Source organism: Uranotaenia lowii, chromosome 3, assembly GCF_029784155.1.
Source record: "Uranotaenia lowii strain MFRU-FL chromosome 3, ASM2978415v1, whole genome shotgun sequence".
Classification (NCBI taxonomy): Eukaryota; Metazoa; Arthropoda; class Insecta; order Diptera; family Culicidae; genus Uranotaenia; species Uranotaenia lowii.
In genome coordinates this window covers 222,787,182-222,813,016 of record NC_073693.1, presented here as the reverse complement: position 1 = coordinate 222,813,016, position 25,835 = coordinate 222,787,182, and the positions used below count along the sequence as shown (strand labels likewise).

General features: G+C 39.8%; 5 protein-coding genes, 1 long non-coding RNA gene and 1 other non-coding gene across 16 annotated transcripts in view; 2 read left to right on the top strand and 5 right to left on the bottom strand.

The window, feature by feature from the left end:
• The window catches only part of LOC129753543 (protein winged eye-like), a 531,910-nt gene that overhangs the window by 214,575 nt on the left and 291,500 nt on the right, over positions 1–25,835 (bottom strand). The window lies entirely within an intron of this gene.
• The window catches only part of LOC129753567 (40S ribosomal protein S25), a 458,367-nt gene that overhangs the window by 373,313 nt on the left and 59,219 nt on the right, over positions 1–25,835 (top strand). The window lies entirely within an intron of this gene.
• LOC129753564 (proteasome assembly chaperone 2-like) lies at positions 775–1,597 on the bottom strand. Its single transcript, XM_055749400.1, has one exon. The coding sequence runs from the start codon at positions 1,529–1,531 to the stop codon at positions 806–808; it is 726 nt and encodes a 241-aa protein (XP_055605375.1). The 5' UTR covers positions 1,532–1,597; the 3' UTR covers positions 775–805.
• LOC129753549 (conserved oligomeric Golgi complex subunit 2-like) lies at positions 2,108–4,886 on the top strand. Its single transcript, XM_055749382.1, has 3 exons — positions 2,108–2,334; positions 2,397–4,132; positions 4,393–4,886. Exons 1-3 carry the CDS (start codon positions 2,257–2,259, stop codon positions 4,703–4,705), a joined length of 2,127 nt encoding a protein of 708 aa, XP_055605357.1. The 5' UTR covers positions 2,108–2,256; the 3' UTR covers positions 4,706–4,886.
• LOC129753559 (dnaJ homolog subfamily C member 17-like) lies at positions 4,409–6,251 on the bottom strand. Of its 2 annotated transcripts, XM_055749394.1 has the most exons (3): positions 5,797–6,251; positions 4,902–5,479; positions 4,411–4,837 (listed from the first exon to the last, which is right to left on the bottom strand). In XM_055749394.1, the coding sequence occupies exons 1-2, from the start codon at positions 6,135–6,137 to the stop codon at positions 4,915–4,917; spliced, it is 906 nt and encodes a 301-aa protein (XP_055605369.1). In that variant the 5' UTR covers positions 6,138–6,251; the 3' UTR covers positions 4,411–4,837; positions 4,902–4,914. The 2 variants fall into 2 exon arrangements, with proteins under 2 accessions (XP_055605368.1, XP_055605369.1); XM_055749393.1 differs by having other exon boundaries at positions 4,409–5,479; positions 5,797–6,250.
• On the bottom strand, positions 5,655–5,727 carry Trnar-acg (transfer RNA arginine (anticodon ACG)). Its single transcript has one exon. It is a non-coding gene; the product is annotated as a tRNA-Arg (tRNA).
• Positions 17,796–18,448, bottom strand: LOC129753573 (uncharacterized). Its single transcript, XR_008738947.1, has 3 exons — positions 18,206–18,448; positions 17,989–18,148; positions 17,796–17,928 (listed from the first exon to the last, which is right to left on the bottom strand). It is a non-coding gene; the product is annotated as an uncharacterized LOC129753573 (long non-coding RNA).

The window sequence follows — 25,835 nt, the reverse complement described above, 5'->3', positions numbered from 1 at the left end:
CTTGTAATGACAAAAGAAGATATTGATATTTGTTCCAGCCTTATTCTGAATGTCATGACAGAAAACATTTCTTTCACCGTTTAAAGGAAATTAACAGGGCTTATATTGCTTTTTTTTATGTTTTAAACAACGAATCAACGCCCAACGCTTAAGAGGTTTCGAAAGAAGATAATAACCTTAAAAAAATCCGTTTTTGAGAAAAAAAAAAAGGTTATGTTTAAATAGACGATAGTTTGGGGAAAAAATCAAATTACCTACCTGTTTAAAAAAAAAATTTTTTTTGAAAGGACCACAAAATCTGTCTTTGATTTAGTGATCTACCTAATCAATTTCGGCTGATATTGCTTGGTAAATAAGTTATATTATCAGAAATGCATTCTTTTGACTTAGACTTTTCTATTTTTTTTGACAGATATTTGTATTATAAAAATAAATGGTCTTATGTTCATACGAACTGCTGATTATCTGCAGTGTTATTTCAAATGTGGCCCGCCGACAAAATTTGAAATTCAAATTGCTGCAGTAAAATAACCCCCGGGTTAAAATCCCGTAATAAATTTGTTGCATAAATGCAGGCGCAACAGCGTTGATACTTGGTATCTGCATATCGCCTTCATTTATGCAATATCAATTAAATTTCTGCAGACGTTTTGATTTTTGGCGAAAAAACCACGTGGCATGTATTACTCAAAATCACCGAATCAACAGCGAATAATTTAGATTTAATTAAATGTAAGATGAATGTATCTTTCTAAAGAAAACTGAACGCATAAATAAGTTTCATAAATTAACAATTTATTTTCCATCAATAAACGTTCACAGGAGCTGAGTTTCCAAACAGATGCTTCCAAGAGCTGGGAACCGCAATCTTAATCTTCTGTTCGTCATCTCTCGGTAGCAGCACCGGTTCTCTGATCTGATCCAACAACGATACCAAATTAACGGCATCTGTAGTGTTGTCCCCTTCGGAAACATAACTAAAAAGCACCAATCCGGATTGATTACGTGCGACCAACAGTTGCTGCAACTTCATAGCAAATCCTCCCCCGTGAATAACACTTCCTTCCAACTGTGGCCACTTCAATTGAGTTAGGGCCTCTTGTCGCTTAGAAAGGAATGCTTCCGTGGCCACGTACTTAAACCGGGAACCGATTTGCTGGTTTTCGTGGGCGAAGCTACTGGATAGTATGAAAACATCTCCGAGTTTTTGACTCTCTACAAAGTCCGACAAACTGGTAAGGAAATCCGCCGTCAAGGAACCGACGAGAGGGGCTCGCAATTGAAGAACCAACAACTTATGCTCGTCGGATGCAAACAGTTCGGCAGTGGTGGTAATTTTATCCGAATCGTGAGCGTACGCGGCTGGACCGGCAACCGGAATCAAAGCTGGATGCCACAGAAGACCCACTTTCGAAAGTTTGAGCGTTTCGATGAGTAAATCCACCGCCAGTTGGGCCACATTTCCGACGCTGACACTGGGTACCACGAACGAGAAACCGGAAACGCTTTCACTTCGGAACAGCTTGAACATTTTTGAGGATAGCGGAGAAGTTTCTGAGCAAGTCACCAATCGAACCGGCAATGACTTTTTGTTTTGAATCCGTTTTGTTTATGATCACATATAACCTCAAAAAAAACGGATACGGGAAGCGTCCTTGAACGATGCCACGTTCATGGTGCATGGTTGACAAAAACTTTATATTTTACGCGGTATTATATACCGAAAAAAACTGGAATGTTTTAAAATAAAGCTCAAGATTCTCCCGTGCCCGTTCAAAACGGATTTTCAAATAAAGTATTTTTTGATTTTTAAGAAAACCACGTGACGAGGCAAATGTCCTAAATCCTTTCAAATTGTTAAAAAATTAAAAGATGATTGTTAATGCTCATGGCAAGTTTCTTCATTCATGAATTATGTATAACAGGAATTCGTATTTTTGATTTCATACAATTTAATTTTTTTCCACTGTACTTTTTTCTATTCAAATATGTCTAGAGTAAAATGAGCGTTCACAAGCATCGTCAGCGCATTATAATGATTATTGCATCGTGGGCGCATCAATGACGATGATGGGTGATGTGTCAATTTTTCTTCGACTGCCATCAAAACAGTGAAAACTGCATCAATTTCCCGTTCTAGCTGGATCAAGAATTTAGTTTTCCGTCGAATAATGTCCATTTTTACAGTAATTTGTACCCAAATTGAATTAATTTAGTGTTTTGGAATCCTTCCTGCTGTTATCCCATTTGAAAGAGATGTCGAACGGACGGGATCTGTTCTGTTTACCGGCCGGCCCTGCCGATCTATGCTTCGACAAGAACGAGTTCATGAAGGTATTTGATTAAGATTTTTAATTGCTTTTTCTGCCATGTAATTAATAAATTTTCTCGATTAGAAAACCTTTTCGGTGGATGAGTTCTTGTACGAGAATCGTAATGCTGGTAGTTTGGAGATCATCCGAGACGATTTGGGCATATACCTCAAAGTGCTCCGATCGGCTATGATAGAGTTGATAAACCAGGACTACGCAGATTTCGTGGACCTATCGGCAAATTTGATTGGACTGGATCAACAGATCGGTGGTATCGTTAGTCCGTTGGAAAAATTGAAGGAAGAAATTCTGGTCGTCAAACAAGCACTCGAAGGAACCATGGGTGGAATCAGCGAATGTTTGGAGCAGAAAAAGGACTTGAGGAAGTACAAGAAAAGCCTTCAAAGTTTGGCTAAGGCCCAGGGAGCTTTAGTAAAGCTTGATAGTTTACTTAAGCCAAGCGAAGGGAAGGAACAAGAGATCAATCCGGTATTGTTGGAGAGGGCTGCTTTGGAGTCGATCCAGCTACAATTCAATATCAAGTTTTGTAACGAATTTCTGAATCAGGAACAAATGCAACTTTCAAAGGAACTCAAAAACAGTTTACTTGAACAGATTAAGGACTACTTTCTAAAAACTTTGGAGAAGAAAGACGTTGACGGTCTTGAACGATGCCTTAGAATTTATTGTACTCTGGACGAATGTCGAACCGCAGAGGATGTGTTCAAACAGGAAATAGTCGCACCGTATATGGCAAAAGTTATCTCCGAAAGCAGCTTACAAAATTCCGTACAAGGTTTAACCGGTATCTACAATCAGATTCTGGATTTCATTTCGATGAACATGAAAAACCTTTTGGCGCTAACGAAAAAGAATGGCAAAGTCAAGGGATACGATTTTGTCACCAACAGTTTCTGGACCGAGGTAGAGCGCCGAATGGAGACGAATATGTCGTCGATATTTGCTCCGGGCAATCCTGATTCGTTCTACCAGAAATACAAATGCACCCTGGAGTTCCTCGAACGAATAGAACTAATTATTGAGGACCCCGCGGAAGTAACGGCTTTTAAAGCGCATGCACAATACAAAAGTTTCCAAGTACGATGGAATCTGCCGGTTTACTTTCAAATTAGGTTTCAAGAGATTGGATCCAACATGGAGAAAGCATGTAGCAAAGGACTGGATGCCCACAAATTTACAGCTCAACAAATCAGCGCTAGCCAGTTTAATTTACTCCAATTTTCAATAGCTTTGACCTGCATCTCAAACTGTTGGCAGGAAGGCATTTATCTACCGCAACTATTCCATCGCTTTCTGAAGCTAACGCTGCAAGTATTATCCCGAGCTACTACCTGGATCGATACGGCAATGACATACGAAGCGCCAGCCGACCTGCAGGAACCATTCTATAGAATCAAACTTCTTGCCACCTTGTACTCCGATATAACCAACTTCTCCCGAAAAGTTCCTCAAATTGTCAACCTTATAGCGGAGAAAGCACCACCCATACTGGAACTCACAACGACTACCTTGGATGAAATCTTCTTCGACAACCGATCCCTGCTGACGACTAAACTGAACCGGTTGCAAACGTTAATCGTCCAAGAACTGCTTCAGTCGAGCACGCCGGCCATCCGGCAGGTTAGCGATATTCCCCGGTTGTATCGAAAAACTAATAGGGAGGTGCCCAGCAAATGCTGTCAGTACGTGGAACAGATGTTGCTGCCTAGTCGAACCTTTGAGGAACGGTTCGCTTCGATGGTTGGCGACGATAGGTTGAAAGAATTTCTGGCTAATGTGTACGGAGGTTTGACTGAAACGTAAGTTGTGGTTTGATTTGAATGTCCTTATAAGTTACAAAAATATCTACGAATCCTTAATATTACCAAAACGAGATGAATTTTTAATGACAGTGGGATAAAATTGTAGAGATCTTTAAAAGGATGTGATCGATGTCTTATTCTATTTTTTGTATTAAATTTCACGATTTTCAAATGATATAAATAGAACTGTTTGATACGACTCCATATAGTAAAAGCAGTGAGAAAAATAATACTTTTTATTCTACTTACCCTCACAGCTACCTCCAGGCGATCGAAGAAGTTCTAACGTCCGTCCAGAAAACGGAAGAATCGCTGCGCCGCTTGAAAAATCTTCGGGCACAAACAACTGGCACTGCGTCAACCACAAGCAACAACAGCAGCAGCGCCGGAACAACGATGACCGATGACGACAAAATTCGGCTGCAACTTCAGGTGGATGTGGTTCACTTCGTCCAGGAAATCGAGCGAATCGGTTTGGCCCGCGGTGAAATCGACAAACTGGACCAACTGGTCCAGCTGATTGAAGAGGCAACCAAGATCCGAATAGGAACCAATTATGCCGGGGTTTAGGCTAACAAAGGACTTCTTTTCTGCTCTACCGGTTTAAAATTTGGAGCCCCAATCGGGTGGGTGTAACCCGTGACTAGTTGCAATTTACGAAGTAATTATTTCCTGTAAACATCTGTATCTAACGATAGGAAACTACGAGTAAAATTAGGAATCTTACGATCAAAAATAAATTAACAGTTAAAAAAAGTCAGTATACCTAAAATTACAAACTACGACTTCCCCGCTTCTTCTTCGGCGTCTTCCCGCATCATCTGCTCGATCAGGCGTTTTCGTTCTTCGGCTTGTCGAAGCTGTCGCAGCACTAAGCTCTCGTAATCTTTCTCGGTAATTGTAGCGGAACCTCCTGTCCGAGAGTGTTTATTCTTTGGGGCATCTCCGATCCATTCCAGCGAGCAGGGATTGTCCAGCCGACCCTGTTCATAGCTCACTGCCATCTCGGCTGCTTCTTGTGTTTTGAACTCGACCAGGGCGCTACCCGTTTTTTTGGGACTCATCACCAGAACATTGATGTCACCATACTTGGAGAGAAATTTTTGCAAGACGGTTTCCGAATAGCCACCGTTTTCGGGGTCACATTTTTCTGCCTTCCACTTGATCTTGATCCGATGTTTTGAGGGATCGTAGCTCGATTGCTGTTTCTGTTGCTGGCTTAGTTCTTGGCGAAGTTGTTGCCTCATCAATTCCTGTTCCTCAGCCACAAGCTTTGAACCTTCTTTGCGAAGTCGTTCGAATTCTTCCTGGAATATTTCTTCCGGCGTTTTGTTTACTTTGTATCTGAAAGTAACGGAAAAAAATAGTCAATGCAAATTAAGGAAGGAATTTAAAGGATTGACAAGCAACTATTTAGAAAACGTAAGGGTTTCACCCAGATTTTATTTCTGGATTACCGGAATTTTTTTAATTCTTTCTGAGTCCCTCCTTAGTTATGAAAATTACCAGTTAAAAAAATCGATCCTGCCAGGAGTCGAACCTGGAATCTTCTGATCCGTAGTCAGACGCGTTATCCATTGCGCCACAGGACCACATAAAAAGCAAAATTTTAAACGCTTCCACGGCAATTTCCTCAAGATTATTCAATCAACAAATCTTACCCATGCTTAAGTTCTTCCCGGGCCCGTCGTTCCCTTTCCTCCAGATCATTCTTTAGCTTCTGCCGTTTGCTGTCCAACTGCTGGTTCCTCAGCTGGGCAGCCTTCTTGGCGTTCAACAGTTTATCATAGGCAGCTCGGGCCGAAACATCGATCAGAATCTCCAAAGCCTTGGACAGTTCCTGGAAGAGTTCGGCTGCCCGAGGATTATCGGGATTCTTATCCGGATGGCATTGAAGCGCCTTCTTGCGGTAGCCCTTTCGGATTTCCTGTTCGCTGGCGCCGATTTCGACGCCCAGCATCCCGTACAGGTCGGTGTCACTGAACTTTTTCACGTCCACCATCGTTGGTCCAGTAGATTAATCACTTATGTATAAATTAAAAAGTTTTTGGAGAAAAAATCCACCAGCAAATGGTTCGAGGAAACGTTTGAAAGCAAGGCCAAACAAAACAATCAAAACGTTCAATGCAGTGTTGCCAATTTTTTGTGTACCAGATGTGAACTTTTTGTTTTTATTCTTAAAACATTAAGAGCAAACGCACCAGTGAGTGAGCAAACTAGTGAGCATTTTGCTCTTTTCCGCGGACCGATTTTAAAATCAATTGGCACACTCATTCGCGCACTGGATGGGTGGGCAGCGCGGGCGAGTCTGAATCGTTACACTGAAAATAAAAGTAAAAGAAGAAAACATCATTCGTTTCGCATCACTCACTGGAGACGGTCGAGTTTGTTTTCTCTCGCGTGTGTGGCAAAAGTTTTTTTTTATTTGCCCCTTATACCTACCGTGTAGTGCCGCTATCCGAATTATCCGGACTTATGTACCGTTACACCGGATAGCTTAGTTCAGAACGGCAGTGAAATTCTAACGCTCGTGTAGCTGGTTCGTCAAATCACCCAGCAAATTATCACCCCGGCTGAATACAATAGCCTTGGTTCAGCATCCATTCGCCATCAAACAAAGGACCACGTTGTTGGCATCAGGTTTGATAGAGTGGTCCACATTAATAGAGTGGTTCATTTTTTTTTCCCAAAAAGTTTTTGGGTTTTTATTTTATTTTTTTTTATTTGGTTTTCTTCTTTAGCTTTCCTCTTTCGTTATTATTACTATATAAATTATAAGATTTTTTTTTTTTTTGAAATTTATATTATATATAAATTTTCTTTTTTTAATTTAATTTTAAATTGCGGTTGCATCTCCTCCAGAGCCCATTAGTTCGGAAAGTCACCGGCTGATGGATGACGACGGCGAGACGGGCAAAGATCCCCCTTTACGGGAGGATATTTCCGAGGAAATTCTTTCCGAGGAAATTCTTTCCGAGGAAATTCTTTCCGAGGAAATTGTTTCCAAAGAAACATTACAAGACCACCCGATGTACCTCACGGACACGGAAGATGACCCTTCTCCTCTCCCAAAGACCCTTTTCCCACAAATGCCTTTTGTGTTTGGAAACTCCACGCTAGCATCAACCCCTCAAGCAAACTCCCCCGTTGAAAAAGATAATGAGTTGCCTCAAACTGCCCCTCGCCGTCGGGTTTACCAACCTGAATCGACGGGACCTTGGGTAGTTTACATCCGGTCCAAAACTAATGGGAAATCACCCAATGTGATTTCAATCGCCCGGGACCTTGATCGTTCTTACCCTTCCGTAATCAGCTACCAGCCGATGAGACCGCACAAGATGCGCATTGTTGTTGGTAGCCTGAAGGAAGCAAATGCCATTGCTTGTGACCCGAAGTTTACGATCGAATACCGCGTATACGTTCCCGCTCGTGACGTGGAAATCGACGGAGTGGTAACCGAAGAGGGTTTGACCGTCGATGACCTAATGGAATCCGGGGTTGGCCGATTCAAAGACCCTGGTCTCCCCACGGTCAAGGTGCTGGACGCGCGTCAGCTGAAATCAGCATCAGGCGAGGGGGAAAAGAGAACATTTTCCCTGTCGAACTCTTTTCGGGTTACCTTTTCCGGCACTGCACTTCCTGATTACGTTGCGATCGGGAAGGTTCGTCTACCTGTGAGACTTTATGTGCCTTCGGTCATGTTCTGCCAGAATTGCAAGCAGTTGGATCATACGGCCGCCTACTGTTGCAATCAGGCACGCTGCTCTAAGTGCGGGGAGAAGCATGCGGAAGCTTCGTGTGAAATACAAGCATTAAGCAAGTGTTTGTATTGCACAGGCGAGGAATCTCATGCTCTCTCGGCGTGTCCGAAGTACATATCGCGCCGGGAAAAAATCAAGACTTCTTTAAAAACCCGCTCTAAGAAATCATATAGAGACATGCTGATGAAGTCTTTGCCAATCGTCTCAGAGAACCAGTTTGGCCTTCTAAGTGAGTATGAATCCGAAGGGGAGGATCCATGTGAAGGAACATCAGCTGGGCCATTTGTTAAAAAAAATGTTTCACAGGCTCCAAAAAGGAAACGCACAACTAACACACAACCCCGATCAGCTGCCAGCAAAGTTAATAAAACAAAAAATCCTCAAAGTGGAAATAGTTATTCTACCCCTCCTATTCAGAGACCTCCGGGTTTTAATCCGTCCCCGAAGGACTTCCCTCCACTTTCTGGTAAGTCAAAACCCCAGACTTCCCTTCAGAATTCAGGACCATCAGTAGCTAACAGGAATGCAACAATTCCCAGAGAAACTGCATCTGATCCATCGTCGAACAGTTTGCCCAGCTTTTCATCTGATGGTAAGATGAAATTTTCGGAAATTGTTGCGTTCATCTTGGACTTTTTCAGTGTACCAGCAGGTTGGAGGACTATGATTAATATGTTTGTACCTCTTTTGAGAGAAGTCTTGAAAAAGAAAGCTTGTACTATGACCCTCATCGCAGAAGCAATTTCTTTTGATGAATAACTCGTCCACTGAGGTAAGAGAAATTGTTTCTGTATTGCAATGGAACTGCAGAAGTATTTTACCAAAATTAGACTCCTTTAAAGTATTGGTACACAATTTGAATTGTGATGTGTTCGCCTTATGCGAAACTTGGCTCTCTCCAAACACTGATTTCAACTTCCATAGCCACAATATTATTCGCCTGGATCGAGATGGGCAAAGAGGAGGTGGCGTTCTTTTGGGGATCAAGAAATGCCACTCTTTCTATCGTATTCCACTACAACCATCTCCAGGTATTGAAGTCGTCAGTTGCCAAGCTAGAATTAAAGGCCAAGACCTTTGCCTAGCCTCGGTATATATTCCGCCAAATTCAAGCGTGAGCGGGAACCAATTGGCGAATATTATTTCACTTCTTCCAGAACCCCGACTAGTTCTGGGAGACTTCAACTCCCATGGCGTGGGCTGGGGTAGCTCACGTGATGATGATCGTGCTAACATGATATATGAGCTGTGCGACGACTTCAACATGACTGTCTTAAACAATGGGGAAGTGACTCGAATTAATGGATCCCAATCACAGCATAGTATTTTAGACCTTTCTTTAGCTTCTTCCTCTCTGAGCTTGGATTGTACGTGGAAGGTAATCCAAGACCCTCAGGGAAGCGATCATTTGCCTATCAGTATTTCTATCACCAGTGGTCGTAGTCCACCCGAAGAGATCAATATTCCTTATGACCTCACAAAGAATATAGATTGGAAAAAGTATGCATCAGGTGTCATTGAAGCCATCGACTCAACGGATGAACTGCCTCCGGAGGCAGAGTACAGTTTTATTTCCGGGACAATTGTGGACTGTGCAATCGGGGCACAGGTCAGACGGAATGAAAGCTCGACGATACAGAAACGGCCTCCCACTCCATGGTGGGATGGAGACTGCTCACGCGCGCGAGGTGAAAAATGCAAGGCGTTTATTGAGTTTCGCAGAACTGGATTGCCAGAGAAGTTCCAACGTTACTTGTCCTTGGAACGCAAGTTCAAGAACTTGATCAGGGGCAAGAAACGTGGGTACTGGCGGCGATTCGTAGATGGGTTATCTCGAGAAACGTCACTGCACACGCTTTGGAGAACAGCTCGAAACATGCGAAATCATACACCTTCGAACGAAAGTGAGGAAAGCTCGAGTCGTTGGCTGACACAGTTCGCGAAAAAGGTCTGTCCAGACGCAGTACCAGCTCAGAAAAACTATCGGGATACAGAGAATAGTTCCGAAACGGAGGATCAATTCTCGATGGTCGAACTTTCACTTGCGCTCTGGTCATGTAACAATTCCGCTCCCGGACTGGACAGAATCAAATTCAACTTGTTGAAGAATCTGCCAGATACCGCTAAGAAACGCTTGTTGAATTTATTCAATAAGTGTTTAGAGATGAACATTGTGCCGCATGAATGGAGACAGGTGAAAGTTATCGCCATCCAAAAACCGGGAAAACCAGTTTCTGATTACAATTCGTATAGGCCGATCGCAATGCTCTCGTGTCTCCGGAAATTACTCGAAAAAATGATTCTCTTTCGGCTGGATAAATGGGTTGAATCAAACAATCTCTTGTCAAGTACACAATTTGGATTCCGTAGAGGAAAGGGTACGAACGACTGTCTAGCATTACTTTCATCAGACATTCAATTGGCGTTTGCCCAAAAAGAGCAGATGGGGGCAGTATTTCTGGACATCAAAGGGGCATTCGATTCGGTGTCCATAGAAGTGCTATCTAGTAATCTTAACTCTTGCGGACTTTCACCAATATTGAATAATTTTCTTTATAACCTGTTGTCTGAAAAAATCATGCATTTTAGTCATGGAGAAACCAAAGTTGAACGAATTAGTTACATGGGTCTACCCCAAGGCTCATGTTTAAGCCCCCTGCTATACAACTTTTATGTCCGAGAAATCGATGCTTGTATGGCACAAAATTGTACGCTAAGACAGCTTGCGGATGACTGTGTTGTTCATATCACAGGTAAAAAAGGCACTCAAATTAAACCTCCGTTACAAGAAACTCTAAATAATTTATCACATTGGGCCAGGAATCTAGGCATCGAGTTTTCGCCTAGTAAAACCGAGTTAGTAGTTTTTTCAAGGAAGCATTCCCCTCCTCAAATAGAGCTCCTTATGATGGGTAGAACTCTAACTCAATCTCTTAGTTTTAAATATTTGGGTGTCTGGTTCGACTCTAAATGCCTCTGGGGAAAACATATTAGGTACTTGACTCAAAAATGCCAAAAGAGAATCAATTTTCTTCGAACGATTACTGGAACCTGGTGGGGTGCTCATCCACAGGACCTCATCAGGTTATACCAAACAACGATACTGTCGGTCATAGAATACGGAAGCTTTTGCTTTGGGTCCGCCGCGCAAACCCACTTGATTAAACTAGAACGAATACAGTATCGTTGTTTGCGTATTGCCATGGGTTGTATGCAGTCGACACATACGATGTGTCTCGAAGTACTGGCGGGAATAATGCCGTTGAAAAATCGGTCCTTCGATTTATCGCTACGTTTCCTAATTCGAAGTGTTACTATGAATCCTTTGGTGATAGAAAATTTGGAAAGGCTTATGAATATTAATCCGCTAGTAAAATATGTAAACAATTATGAAACTTTTAGTCAATTAGAAATAAATCCTTCTTTATTAAATTCGGACACGAGTCACTTTTACCCGATTAGCAGTTCCTTGATAAGATTCGATCTGTCCATGACCGCTGACATCCGTGGAATACCAGATCACGTCCGACCCCACGTCATTCCTTCAATCTTTGCATCAAAAGTACGTGAAATTGACCCTACAAAAATGTTCTTTACTGATGGTTCTAGAATCGACGGCGCGACTGGTTTCGCAGTGTACAATGAGCGCTTTGAAGCTTCGTTCAAGCTTCGAGAGCCATGCTCCGTTTACGTTGCTGAATTAGCCGCAATTTATTGTAGCTTGGAACACATTCGCACACTGCCCGTAGACCACTATTTCATCTATTCGGATAGTCTCAGCTCCGTTGAGGCGATTCGATCGATGAAACTGATGAAGCGCTCTTCCCATTTTTTGCTGGAAATTTCAGGGATATTGGGCGCTTTGATCGAAAATTCGTACAGGATTACCTTAGCTTGGATCCCGTCTCATTGTCTTATTCAAGGCAATGAGAATGCGGACTCATTGGCTAAGGTGGGCGCGTTACAAGGTGAAATTTTTGAGAGGATAATAACTTACAATGAATATTTTTCAATACCTCGCACTTTAGCGATTAACGCTTGGCAGTCTAGCTGGGATAATGGCACAAAGGGACGTTGGTTCCATACGATTATCCCTAAGGTTCCGACGAAGGCATGGTTTAAGCATTTTAACATGAGTCGCGATTTCATTCGCGTGGTTTCTCGGCTCATGTCAAATCACTGCCGGCTTGACGCGCATTTGTTTCGTATACAACTAGTTACAAGCAATGTTTGTGTTTGTGGGGATGGCTACCACGACATTGATCATGTTGTGTGGACGTGTGAACGGTTTGATCGATCGAGGGCTTGGCTACTGGATACCCTTAGGGCCCGAAGTAAACTACCTGGGGTTCCAATTCGAGACATCTTGGCAAACTTAGATCTTGAATATTTGTACCCTATATACAAATATCTTAAAATGTCTGACTTGGTCGTTTAGTCCTCTTCCTCTCTGTCTTTACTCTATCTAATGCTCTTTTCGTCTATTCATTAGAACAACCTCTCGTCCGACCGGTTCGATAACACCGGAATGAAGGCTGGCCAGGAACACAATACCTGCGGTAGCTTACGAAACCACGCTACAGGAAGCCACCACCGACCAAAGACGGAAATCTGTTCTCGAGAGTGACCCTACACAATCCTCTTTCCCTCCCTTTTAGTTAATCAATTAACAGTTGAGTAGCCGCGACGATTACGGCCCCCCTCTTACTAACACCACATAAAAGTGAAAGTGAATACTCGGCAAAAAAAAAACTTTATGAGTTAAATGCCTTAATAAAGCTACCTGTAAATAAAAAAAAAAAGAAAACATCAATTAACATTTATTAATTTGGGCGGACGTTAAATCAATAAAGAGCAATAATTGTTCAATAATTATTATTGACAATTAACAATTTGAAATTATGAAAGTATTGAATTGATGTAAAACATCCCGTATGGAACGAGTATTATACAATAACGATCCACATTAAAGAGACTACATAAACAAAGAGGCGCCGTGTGCCGATTGGAATTTACTATAGTGTCTTTAATCCACATTAGGTGGTATGAAAAACCCCTAGCAATTGCTTTTGCTAAACTAAATCGAGCATTCGAGCAGTCGCAGAAAGCAATTGCTTCGGTTGATATGAATAAAGTTTTTTCTGACAGCTGTTTTCTCAGTCAGGAGCTTTTACTTTTAGAACAAGCTGTTCGGTATGAATAAAGCCCAAATCTGAAGCAATCGCTCGAGAAATCTCCTAGCAATTACTTTATTTTCTAAGCATGCTTGGTAGCAGACTTTTCCAATAAACAAATTCTTCAACAACGTCATGAATTTATAAAATTAGCAATATTACATTTCAATACAATTTAAATAGGCATTTTCAACATAGATAAAGAACAGTCGAAGTGATAACCCAACTTTTTTCATATTCCTGTCGTTGTATGAAATGATTCGTCTAAGATGAAACAAAACAAATCAATTAGTAAATATTTCAAATTAAAAAAATCCGGCTACAGTGGAAGAAGTCCCAATCGGCTTGAAGTTGGAAGAAAGTTGTAATAATTTAAAACATAATTCAGATCTCCCAAATTTATATGATTTTTTTTATAATTCTAAGATTAAAAGAAAACATCTAAGTTAAGATGCGCGCCTATTGCCTATTTTTTTATATATCGGATTATCCCGATCCGAAAACGTGTGGGAGAGCTTATGATAAATGTTAAAAAGCTAGGCCATTTTTATTTGACAATATTTAATTTTCTTTAAACATCAACATACGAGCGTGTATTGACTTAAATTTTTCCGATCGTTCTTACACCCACCACCCGCACCGTCGATTTCATGGCTATTTTAGCCGTACTTTTCAATTTGTTGATCGTCTTCTTTCATTTTACTTTAGAAAATTTCAGATTCTGCTGGTTGGATAGCTCTTTTTTTCGAAGCAAAAGCTATGTTCTAAGACTTTAGTACACATCTGCTAAGCAAACGTTTATTCATACCAAACTAAGCAAATGCTTTGGGCTTTTGCTTTGCTTGATTTCGAGCAAAGTAAAAGCTACCGAAGCAATTGCTAAACCTTATTCATACCACTAATTATCTTCTTCCCAAGACACCCAAAAGATTCCCTTTATATATCGACCATATTTGATTTATCTTTTTTGGCAAATTTAGCAAAATGTATGTTCGTGATTGAGGGGGGCTAGTCAATGCAAGCCGCCCTCAACAGGAAAACAGGAAAATCACGTCTAGGGGCCGTTTTTGACACCCCCCTCCCCCTGCGTGGACAAGCGTGGACATTTGGCAAACCCCTACGCCCCTCTCCGGATGTCCACGTGGACAGATTTGAATTTGTTTTTTTTTTCAAAAACCCATGTGACAGTTAGAAAACACTACTTTTTGCCTATTTGTTATTGGAATAGCTGATTTAAGAAAAAAAAGAAATAGAATTACCTAACATAAAATAATTTTTAAATTTTTTAAATTTGCTTTCAAGAGGCTTATAATTGCTTAAGTTTAAAATTAAACTGGAAAGCTTTATAATTTTACGATTCAAACAGTAAGTATGTCCACGTGGACATGACCCAAACCCCTACCCCCCTCTCCATGGACAAGCGTGGACATTTACATACAACCCCCCTCCCCCTTAGTTGTCCACGTGGTATGTGAACGGCCCCCTAGATTGTAGCGCGGTCGAAACCAAACTGTTTCTTAATGAATGGTTTACAATTTTTTTCTTTTTTTAGGAATTTCAAACCAAATTAACATGAAATTATAAATAAAAAAAACAAGTAAATTAAGTTTATTTATCATGATAATAACTTCACCTAATTTCAATAAGAGGCTTTGCCAAAGTAATCAAAAATATTCTTTGAGGTAAACCCTGACATTTTGCGATCATGATGATGATGATGATGATCATCATCAACATCTTCAGTGAAAGTATCATTTTCGAAATTTGGCACCACTGCCGGTACCGACTTGTCAATTTTCTCGCTTTCGTTTTGTAGTCGTTTCGTTCAGTGAAAAGTGTTAATGCAGATGGAGATATTTTATGCAACATAAAATTTTGGCAGAAAGTCTGGTAATAAAATCGGTTATCTCGACAATCTAGGGATAGTTGGTAAGTAGAATACTTCGGGAAATTTGTTTGCCAATTATTTTTGAAAACCTCCGCCGTTATTGCTGGATGTTAGCTTGTTTACAAATTACAGTCGAAACAATGTTATCCTTTTTTCCTACGAAAAACGTAAATAAATTCTCTTTTTATTTAGCAACTTTTATTCTTTATCTATTGAGCTTTGGTTTCAAATCCTCAATTATTTCTCAAACCTTTAACAAACTTATAAATATTTAACACTTTTCTAAAGTTACCAGCTGGTCTTTTTTTTATTGCTATCGATTTTATTTCGATTTTGCTGTTCCACTTTGGGTTCCTCACTGACATATTAGAACATTGTAGAAGTGGGGCATTTGGTTTGAACGGGATAAAAATTGAATCTTGAAAATTGAAGGTATTTCGACGTATGTATGTATTTATAATGGTTAAAAACCAATGGACTCGGTTAAATGGAATGCCGGCCGTTATTATGTCCAGATTATCCTGCAATCGTAGTAAATACTGTTCAAAGGAGAAAACTTTACCTTTAAGCTGTTTCCAATAGATTATGGCTGCCAACATCCGCATTTACTGATTTTTACCCCTTAAACTATGCAACACCGTTAACATTTTTTCGAATATGAACGTGAGTTACGAAAAAATGATAATTTTAAATTGTATAATACAAGAACATATCAGTTAGGCAGAATACAATACAATATAGCCTTTTCATAAGCTTTAGAATTTAACTTTAAAATGGTATAAGTTTATGCAAATACATTTTTTCTCTATGTGTTTCAATTCTACGAGACTCTCAATAAAGCAGATAAGTACAAATAATTTCGGAGTTTCACTCCTTTAACACGTCATTTAGAGCCACTTTAAAGTCCCTTTTGTAACTTTCAAGTTCGGTTTTCAGCACTCAATTCGATAAAAATTCTCGTTGGAAGAGCCCAAGAGTAAACATCGAACACAGTTGTACCCGCTAACTGCAACGTTGCTATAAAGTCGCGAATGCCATGATGATGGTAAAACGGCTACAATTGAAACAGAAAAATCTCGTTGGAATTCTGGTTAAAAATTTCTTTCCTAGTGAACAAACTTTAACTGCGAAAATTTTGCGTTAATGCATTCAAAGTAAGGTGTAAATTAGGGTTACCGTATCCCGTGACATCGAAAAGAGTACATTGAGATCATTTATCCAAAAAGTAAGAAAAAAAAGTCATATATTATCGAGCTTTGCGCCCGAATGGTATGCAAAATGATGTACAATAGAAACCCGCTTACCCGAGGTAGTCGAAATACATTAACAAACCCTTTTGCTCTGGTATTGCATATCATCCAGGCGCATAGCTCGGTCCCTTAATGGATTTTATTTTTCTATTTAATCGACGTTTTTGGCAAGTTTAGATGTTAAACTCGGATAGCGTGGAGGCTCGGATAACCGGAGCTCGGATTGAAGGAGCTCTACTGTAGATATTTCGTGCTTTTTAATACCGTATTTGTTTTTTCCCCTCGTTCAGTGTTCCACCGTACCCGATAAAAACAAACACAAATCGTCGCCAGTGTATTGCTACCTCACTCACTCACACGCTCTCTCGCAACACTGACAAAATTTTCGGGGCACTACCGCCCGATGGCAGTGTAACACGAGGTCAAAACTGCAACATTGTCCGAATAAACAAACAGGACAGCACCTAGTGGTGCACATTTGATAACATTTCACAAAAAGAAGAGTACGCACATTTTTCGATCGAAAAAGAGTACATGTACTCTTAAAAGAGTACATGTGTAAATTGACGATATTTATTGGAAAGGTTTAGAGAAACATGAGCTATCAAAGAAAGAAAGAACATAAGCCCTAAATATTATGAATTTTTCGAAAAAGATACCACGGTCCACGGCTGATTGGCAGAACTTGAACTCGCAATCTCCGCTTGAGATTGCGGGTTCAAGTCCTGCCGGTGAGCCGTTGTATTTTTTTTTGAAAAATTCATAATATTTATCGCTTATGTTTTTTCTTTCTTTGATAGCTCATGTTTATCTAATACTTTCCATCACCTTCGAAAATTTGATTATTTTCAGGTACAAAGATGCACCAATACAAATCATAACATTAGTATTAATTTAAAAAAAGTTACTTTTCCAAAATCGTCAGGAACTCTGTGTTTGACATTTCTATGGATGGATTATACCCTGATAGCTTGGTGATCAAGCTCACCAGTTTGCACAATTGACAATCGTGACAGGTGATATCATTCTATGAATCATTTATGCCATATTCGTTTTCATCCTGGTGGTGCACCGGTAGTGCACCAAGTGCTGTCAAAGCGTTTTTTTTATATGAAGATGACAGCAGTTGGTGCACAACCATCTTTCCACCAGATGAAAACGAATATGGCATTAGATATTTCCTACACACAAAAAAAAGCATAGTAAAATTACTAAATCCGTGGTTTAAATGAACAACACGCAACCATATTTTTGAGTCAATAATGTTTTGTTCTTAAAAATACTACGCGCATAGTAATTTTACTATGTGTTAGTTTTGGCTGCACATAGTAATTTTGACTACATTCCTAGTAAAACTATCAACGAAAGGATGAGTAATATTACTTTGTGCATGGTAAAATTACTATATATTAAACGATAAAATCAGCACATGTTATTATGAAAATGAGCATGGTTTAAAAACAAAATTACCAGTCAGTATCGTTTATAACTACCCCACGGAATAATAGATTTTACTCTTTTTTTGGTGGTGTTTTTTAAGCGGAATTTACTTAAAATATTGTTTTTACAATTTTCATTTTTATTCAGCCACCACAATTTTTTTTTCAAAAATTACCAACTATTTCTCCGCTGGAGCCAAATCTGTATCTTGTACTAAGAATCCTCAGAAAGATCGTCCAGCACGGCCGTTTGGAAAAAAAAACCTAACATCGTCCTTTATCTGCAAGAGAAGGATATTAAAACAATCAGAAAAAAAGAGGAAAAAGAAATAGGTGGGTACCTTTGAATTTTTCCTTCGATGACGCCTAAAATGAAAGACTCGCTGTTTCGGAACCCACCGACATCGGCGTCTGCTAGATGAACCCATGATGGATGGTGTGGAACAGGTTGAAGTTGACCTTACACTGCTTTCGGAATCATTTACTGAAACGAAATTTCGTCTGGAAGATAAACAAATATAAGCATCAGGCAAACTAGTAAAAAACACAGAATCTTACCAAAATTCCCTATCTTAAATTTCTGTTATTCGAACCATAAACAGCAATCTGCTCAGCATTGATATCCGTCATCCAACAGGAAACTATCTTGATCCAATCCGGCGGGACAGTTTTTACGTGGGACTTTTCCGACTGTTGATATCGTCCAACCAGGCGACGTCATCACTTTCGTGGACCAGCTTGATTTATTCCTGCAGTTGAAGGTCTGAAAAGCAAGAATTTAATCGATTCAATTATTATAGAATAATTTATCGATATAAGAAAACTTATTAAATTAAATTAAATTTTTTTCCGTGTATCCTTCAATCCTGCAAACCACATAAGAGCAAACGCACCAATAAGTGAGTATACGCGGCCCGGTTTTGCTCATTTCAGCGGACCGGTTTTAGGATACACACTCTTTCGCGCACCGGGCGGTAGCATAATTATATTTTCAAATTCAGCATTGCACTGGGAAAACTTTTGAAGAAAATCTTAATCTTAAATTAATACGGACCGAGTAAATTTTCGGAGTCGTCAGTTTTTTTTTCTAAAATTTCGATTAATGTTGGTCTTAAAAGCTGCTATCCGTAACGTGACGTCAAAGTCTACATCCTGTTTGAACATGCCGTACAGCAGCAGCAATTGACTTAAGGCCAAGCACCTTAGACGACCAGCAATCGGGTCCGATGACGGATGCAGCAAGAACTTCTTAGCAGTTAGCAGGATGTTTGCTTCGCTTGACCTCGTTATCATATCTATAGGACACCGCTTTCAACCGGTGGTGGTTGTTTTCGGCGACCGATTCAACTTTGATCCTTTCGGCAAAGCGTTGAATTTCCCTTACGGTGTTTCCAATTCCGTGTCACCCGTTTGCTGGATTGTGATTAAAAACTTATTGAATTGTAGGACGACTTGATTGAATAGAATAAGTTCAGATAAGAATGTATTTTCGAATTAAGCTCGATTTTGTTTTCAAAACGCCGGGCACTTATATTTCCTAACACATGGACCCGAAAAACAAAATTCAACAAACTAAACAGTTCAACTAAAATTCAACTTTATTTATTTATTATATTTCTATTAAAATCATACTTTTCTAAAAAATCTTCAACTTTTTTCTATCCAACGTGCTGACTGAAATAGTTGCTGCTCCGAAAAACGGGGAAAAACAGTACTGGAATGCCACCCATATTGGCCGGTTGGATACAAATATCCTGCACAGCGCACTGGTCTCGATTATTATTACTCCATTAAATCTTCAGGAAGCAATCGTCGGACTTGAAGGGCTTTTCGGAAATATTGCATGGAATTAGTTTTTGTGCAATAAAAAAAAGTTTCTGCCCAAGATGCGATTTTTAACAACTCCGTTGAAGCCCTCGGCTCGTGTTTTGACATACATACAGTGGTTCGCTTCCGTCATAACGAGCCATATTGCTGGCCACTTCGCATTGATTCAGAATCGAGTAAACAACTTCGTTTGTTTTATCTGCGCCTTTAATCCTATATTTCCCTTTCTATCATCTTTTTCTTTAAACTCAAAGTGTTAAGCTAAGCAAACAATGTAAAAACAAAAACGAGTTTGGCTCCTTAAAACCTTAAGGTATGAGCCGTTTCAAATAAAGAATTATTAATAACTTCGTTTGTTTAATTCTGCTTAAAACGGTAGAATTTTTTCAGTGCATGTTTGCTCTCGCCCCTTTCTAGTGAGCAAATTTGGTGATTTTGTCGGTCCCGACGGCAACGGCCCTATTTTGCTCACCTTGATACTAACCCCCGGTGCGGTATAGAAGTGATTAAATTCGCGAGCATTTTCACTTTGCTCGCGATTGCTGCGGATGCCCTAATAAAATATCTAAACGATTCATAGAATATCCCCACATTGTATTTTGTGGCAGAATTTGAAAAAAAATCGAACCTGTTTTAAAAATTAAAAAAATGAGCTGAGTTGAGAGGACAGTTTGATGATCAAGCGGCTTGAGAAGACAGCTTGGAATAAGTTCAAAAAACCACCTTAAAGCGAGTTGAAAAGACCGCCAAGTGAGAAAGCAAACTCCAGTGGTTTTAGAGGAAAAGAAGATAGTTTGCAATAAATTGGAAGAAAATCACGTTGAAGAGTTGAATAGTTTGCAATTTCAAAATGATTACCAGAAAGAGAGTTGAGAGGTTGACATGCTTAGAAAAAAACTCAAGAGTTTACTTAAAAAAAAGGTATCAAAAATTACATTAGGACGAGTTGAGGACAGTTTAATGAGCACGAATCCTCAAGCATGTGAAATTAAAATTTAAAATAAAGTACTTTACAGACACAGATATTTGCTATGCTGACCTTTTCAGCATTTGTAAACATCTTTAAACGAAACTGTATAGTAACTGATCCACTTGTTGGGCACCACTGAAGAATGCGCCCCCCTCAATAAGGTGGAGTAGAAACGCTTATGTGTAGTGTAGGCATACCATGACAACGAATGTCAGACGTAGAGATGTTACAGTTGATTTTTAGAACTTTTATTATGGTGTGATTTGAGCAAAAATACAAATAAAAAACCCAACCCTAATCAAAAATAAATCAACATGTTTGATCAGATTTGGCCCACTGTATCGAACTTATTTTTGAAAAAAACCGACATAGTTCTCGAAAAAAGAAAAAAAAAACCGTTCCTGTCATCAATATTTCCGCGGGTGAGTCGGTTTTGGCCGGATTGGAAAAAAGTGTGGTGCTCGGTCGTGAGTGCGGAGGATTTAGGCCTGCGGGTCTGCACCCGTGTGAGGAAGATTCGGGGCTTTTGCTCCGCATCCAGACGGAGAAGAGAAGCGGCGATCGTGGCACAGATGGCCACTCCATCATCGCCGGCTTAGGAGCAAAGACATCAACAGTACCGTCAGAATAAGTGGAGCGTCGGCCCAGGGCAATCAACAACTCCTGTAACATCCGGCACGGCAATGTCGTGCGTCGCCATTGGGTGCGATGACAACCACACCTCCAGCTGCTTGGGAGATGCTGCACCAGCAGCAGAGCAACAACAACTCCAGCAACAACATCTGGCACTGCCATGTGGTGCTTCGCCATCGGTACAACACCAGCCACACCTCCGGCTGCTTAGGAAGTTCTGCACCAGCAGCAGAACAACAACAACGCCAGCAGCAGAACAACAACAACTCCAACAGCTGCAGGGCCTGGCCGGACCATGCATGGTTCCCAGGAAGGCGCCAGACGGAAAAGAACCGTAAGTGAAAAAATACACTCCGAAACAAAATTGACCAGAATAGTCGGGAGCTTGGGCGGGTAAGAAATAAAACGTGGCCATTAGAAAATTTTTTACTTATGTTTCGATAATTTTATTTCGTGGCACCGAAAGCCAACAATCACTTTCTACAGAGAACATAGGAGAATTGAAAGTCATCATTTTTATATCAATTGGCAAAATTTCCTAGAAATGTGCACATTATATTTCTTACATCTATCTAATCACTATTATCACAGTTAAATTCCTACTTAAAACTAGTATCACAGTGGTTATCACAGTTAGCTTGTATCTAAAAGTGTTTTGTAGCAGTAAGTAGCTGTAAGTAGCATTATAGAATGTACCTAAACGAAATATTACATTTCTATGTACAATTGTTGTAGAACCATACGGTGGTAAAACCACGTGAGAATTCTTGAGTACTGAAGTGATAAACTAACTGAAATATCTACATCACTTCTAATATCGCTAATCATGCAAAAAACATGCAATTTATACTCAGATAATTTGTATAGAACTCCAACTACTAGTAAAATTGGAAAAAGTTACCTAAAGCTACTCCCGCAAGAGGATCGGGAAACTTAATGTAAGTTATAAAAGTCAAAAGTAGATTCCAAGGACTTTTTCTACGATAAAATCCGAAACACCACTGCTGATTCTTTATTGATTTTTTTTAGAGTTGAGCTATGCGAAAAAACCGTCCCCACTTACTGGGTGTACGTTAAGGGGCCGTTCAGATACCACGTGGACAGAAAAATGAGATTTTTGACCCCCTCCTCCCCTTCCGTGGACAAGCGTGGACATTTGGCTAACCCCTACCCCCTCCCCGGATGTCCGCGTGGACACATTTGAAAAAGTTATTATTTTAAATACCTATAATTTGACTGTTAGAAAACATCACTGTTTGCCTTTTTGTTATAGAAATGGCTGTTTTTGTAAAACCCCGTGGGCATGGTAAGAGGCTCATTTATACCACTTTGATATAAATCGGTATGCCTTGTCGCGCAAGATCTTAAAGAATCGAATAGTGAGAATATCACACCAGATCTTGCGAACACGAACGGATCACTGATGAACGCCAGTGAAACGGAACCTACGTGTTGGCCCCACGGCTTCAAACAAACGTCTTAAACCAGTGTTCAATATGGTCCGATTAGTATTGATTGTTTGACCTGATATATTTTTTCTTACAATTTGTTTAATAAAGTTTTATATTTCAGGTCCTTTTTTAAGAAGTTCAGATGTGCCTCCGTATCCTAGGCTGTAATAGATGCGTTACTAGGCAAGGTAAAGGTAGTAGTATTCGTCTCCCCAATGCTTTAGTAAGTGTGTATTTGCGGTTTATGAATTTCGAAGGCTCATTCTTAAATCAAGCATTTTACAAGAACTAGAGGCTCATTGGATCAGAATGCTTTCTCGTTTCAACGCTTCTTGGTAGATTTGTCTATTGTTCGGAAAGTTGCTCTGAGAAGTTGTTCAGAGTTAGCGATGAGGCTTAAGAAGAACATCATTGTCATTAGTAGTATGGTCCTTTTCGGTTATTAATAAATTATTTTATTGTTTGTGTAACGTAGAATTTTTACAATTGCTGCAGTGATAAACAACTTTTAATGGAGATTCGGTTTTACGGTATCCAAGTTGTTAATATAATTACAGAGAAGCCACGCATTTGTTCTGAATCTCTAAAGACTTACGTATTTGGAAATATCTTTTATTGGCCAATCTATGCTAATCTCAAGCGAAAACTATCATGGGCTCAAAGTTTTTGAATCGAGTAAGGTTAGGTGACCAACATAATACCTCTGTGATAATACTATTCACTTTGACAACAAACCTCAGCCCTACAAAGGCTACTATTTGTTACTCACTTCACATGGCACAATACTACTCACTGTGACAATAAAACTCAGCCATACAAAGGCTACTATTTGTTTCTCACTTCACATGACAAAATACTACTCACTATGACGACAAACCTCAGCCCTACAAAGGCTACTACACTCAGAGAAAATCTTATTATAAATTTCATAAGATACATCCTATGAACCACTTTTTGCGTCCAAACTAATTTTTCATAAGAGTCTTATGAAATTCTTTCAATTTTCATACGATGTTCTTATGAAAAATAGAAGAAACGGCATTGTGAAAAAATGATGAACACATTCATTCATAGCATCAGTTTTTTTTTTTCATCATCTAACAGTACGAAGCAATCGCCAGTTCATAGTTATTATAGTTTTCCTTCAATGTTAAATGTTATTGTTATCTCCGGAATGGTAAGTTCGATTTGATGTTTTTGGTGTGAACGTTTTGGTGTGAAACTAAAATACATTATTTGTTTACTTTTCAGCAAGCTGATCGGCAAAAAACGAAAGGTCGAAGATTAAGATGCGGCAAAAAAACCTGGATGGAGCCGTCTGTTGATGCGCTGCTGATGGTGACAATGAAGGATTTAATTTTAAACGAATTTGGCAAACAATAAAGTGAATGTTTTCAGCATGAAATATCGAGAATTTTTCTTATTAGAAAGTGATTTACTGTTTCCATAAGAATCTCTTATGAAAAGCAACAACCTCTCATTGGCGTTCATCTTCAGAATTCATTCGCGTCATAAGACAATCTTATAAATTTCATTAATTTTTCTTATGGCGCCACTTCATAAGAGAATCTTATGGCATACATAATAGTATTTTTCTGAGTGTATTTGTTGCTCATGGCTGTTTTTGTCAAACCGAATAAGAATTTCCTGATATAAAAAAAAAACTTAAAATTTTAAAATTCCTTAATTATCATATTTATCACCTACTTTCAAGTAGCTACTTATTTTTTAAACTTAAACTGGAAAGGTATGCCATTCTAAAATTTTGATTTAAACATCCTAATATTTATTCATTAAGAAAATATTTTGAATGTAAGTTTGTCCACGTGGACATGATCCAAACCCCTACCCCCCCTCTCCGTGGACAAGCGTGGACATTTCCATACCTCCCTCCCCCCCTAACTTGTCCACGTGGTATGTGAACGGCCCCTACCCTTATCCCTAATCCTAATTTGCCTGTTTGAGTCAAGACTTTTAAAATTACATTCTTAGAACTTAAACGGTTGTCAAAATCTGAGAAGGGTGAGGGAGTAACAAATATTTCAAATATTCGTATCTCATCAATTATTATCCTGTAATTGGAAGCTTTTAATAATAAATTGAACTGTTCAAAACAGGTTTAATACATCTTTCGCAAAATGAAGCGAAAATTTCACTACCCCAACGTGACGAACGTCGCTCAGATTCTCCTGGATCGCAACTACAGTGACATTGAGCACATTGTTAAGAATCGTCTCAAAACGGCACCACAATTTATCGACAAGATCGAGCTGGAAGCAGAACTCAAAGGACACAATGGCTGCGTCAATTGTCTGGAATGGAGCGATAATGGGCGCATGTTGGCCTCAGCATCGGACGACTTCCACGTTATGCTGTGGGATCCGTTTAACCATAAACAGCTGCTGGATCTAGCAACGATTCATGAGGGGAATATTTTTTCTGTTAAATTCCTCCACAAACAGAATAATTCACTCATCGCGACTGGATCCGCAGATTTCAGAACTTTTGTGTACGATGTAAATAGACCTTTCCCAATCAGGACTTGTACTTGTCACGGTGCCCGAGTTAAACGGCTTGCAACGTCTTCCAAGAATGAACACCTATTTTGGTCAGCAGCCGAAGATGGGTTGGTTTTGCAGCATGATATACGAACCCCACCTCAGTGCCGAGGCGATGATGCTAATGTGCTGATAAATCTGCGTAATCACATTACCGAAATGCCGGAAGTCAAGTGTATAGCGATCAATCCGCTTCGTCCGGAAATGGTGGCGATCGGGGCCAACGATTGCTTCGCCCGGATCTACGATCGACGAATGTTGACGCTTATGAAGGTTGGTGTAGTTTTCTACCTTTTTTCAATTTTCATATGTTATTTACGGAGATTTTGAAAAATGTTTTCCAGCGTAACAACATGATCGATTTGAAGCCGAACTCCAGCGATGCGGACAATATACCCCGGGATGGTTGTGTTCAGTACTTTTGTCCCGGTCATTTGAGTAAAAACAAAGACATCCAATTCTCAATCTTCAAGCAAAAAGCCATCACGTACCTCACCTTTAGCCCAGACGGTACTGAACTGTTGGTCAACATGGGCGCTGAACAGATCTACCTGTACGATCTGAACCGACCAAAGCAGCCGAAGGTGAGCGGATTTATCAAATTGCCTCTTTCTAATTGATTCTCATCCAAGTCCTTATTTCTAGTTTTTGGAGTTACCTAAGTTTACGGAACCGATGAACGGTACTAATGGCACTACCACGAATGGTGTCAAGAATGGAGAGAAAATCAAACACAAGCTACCGCCGGA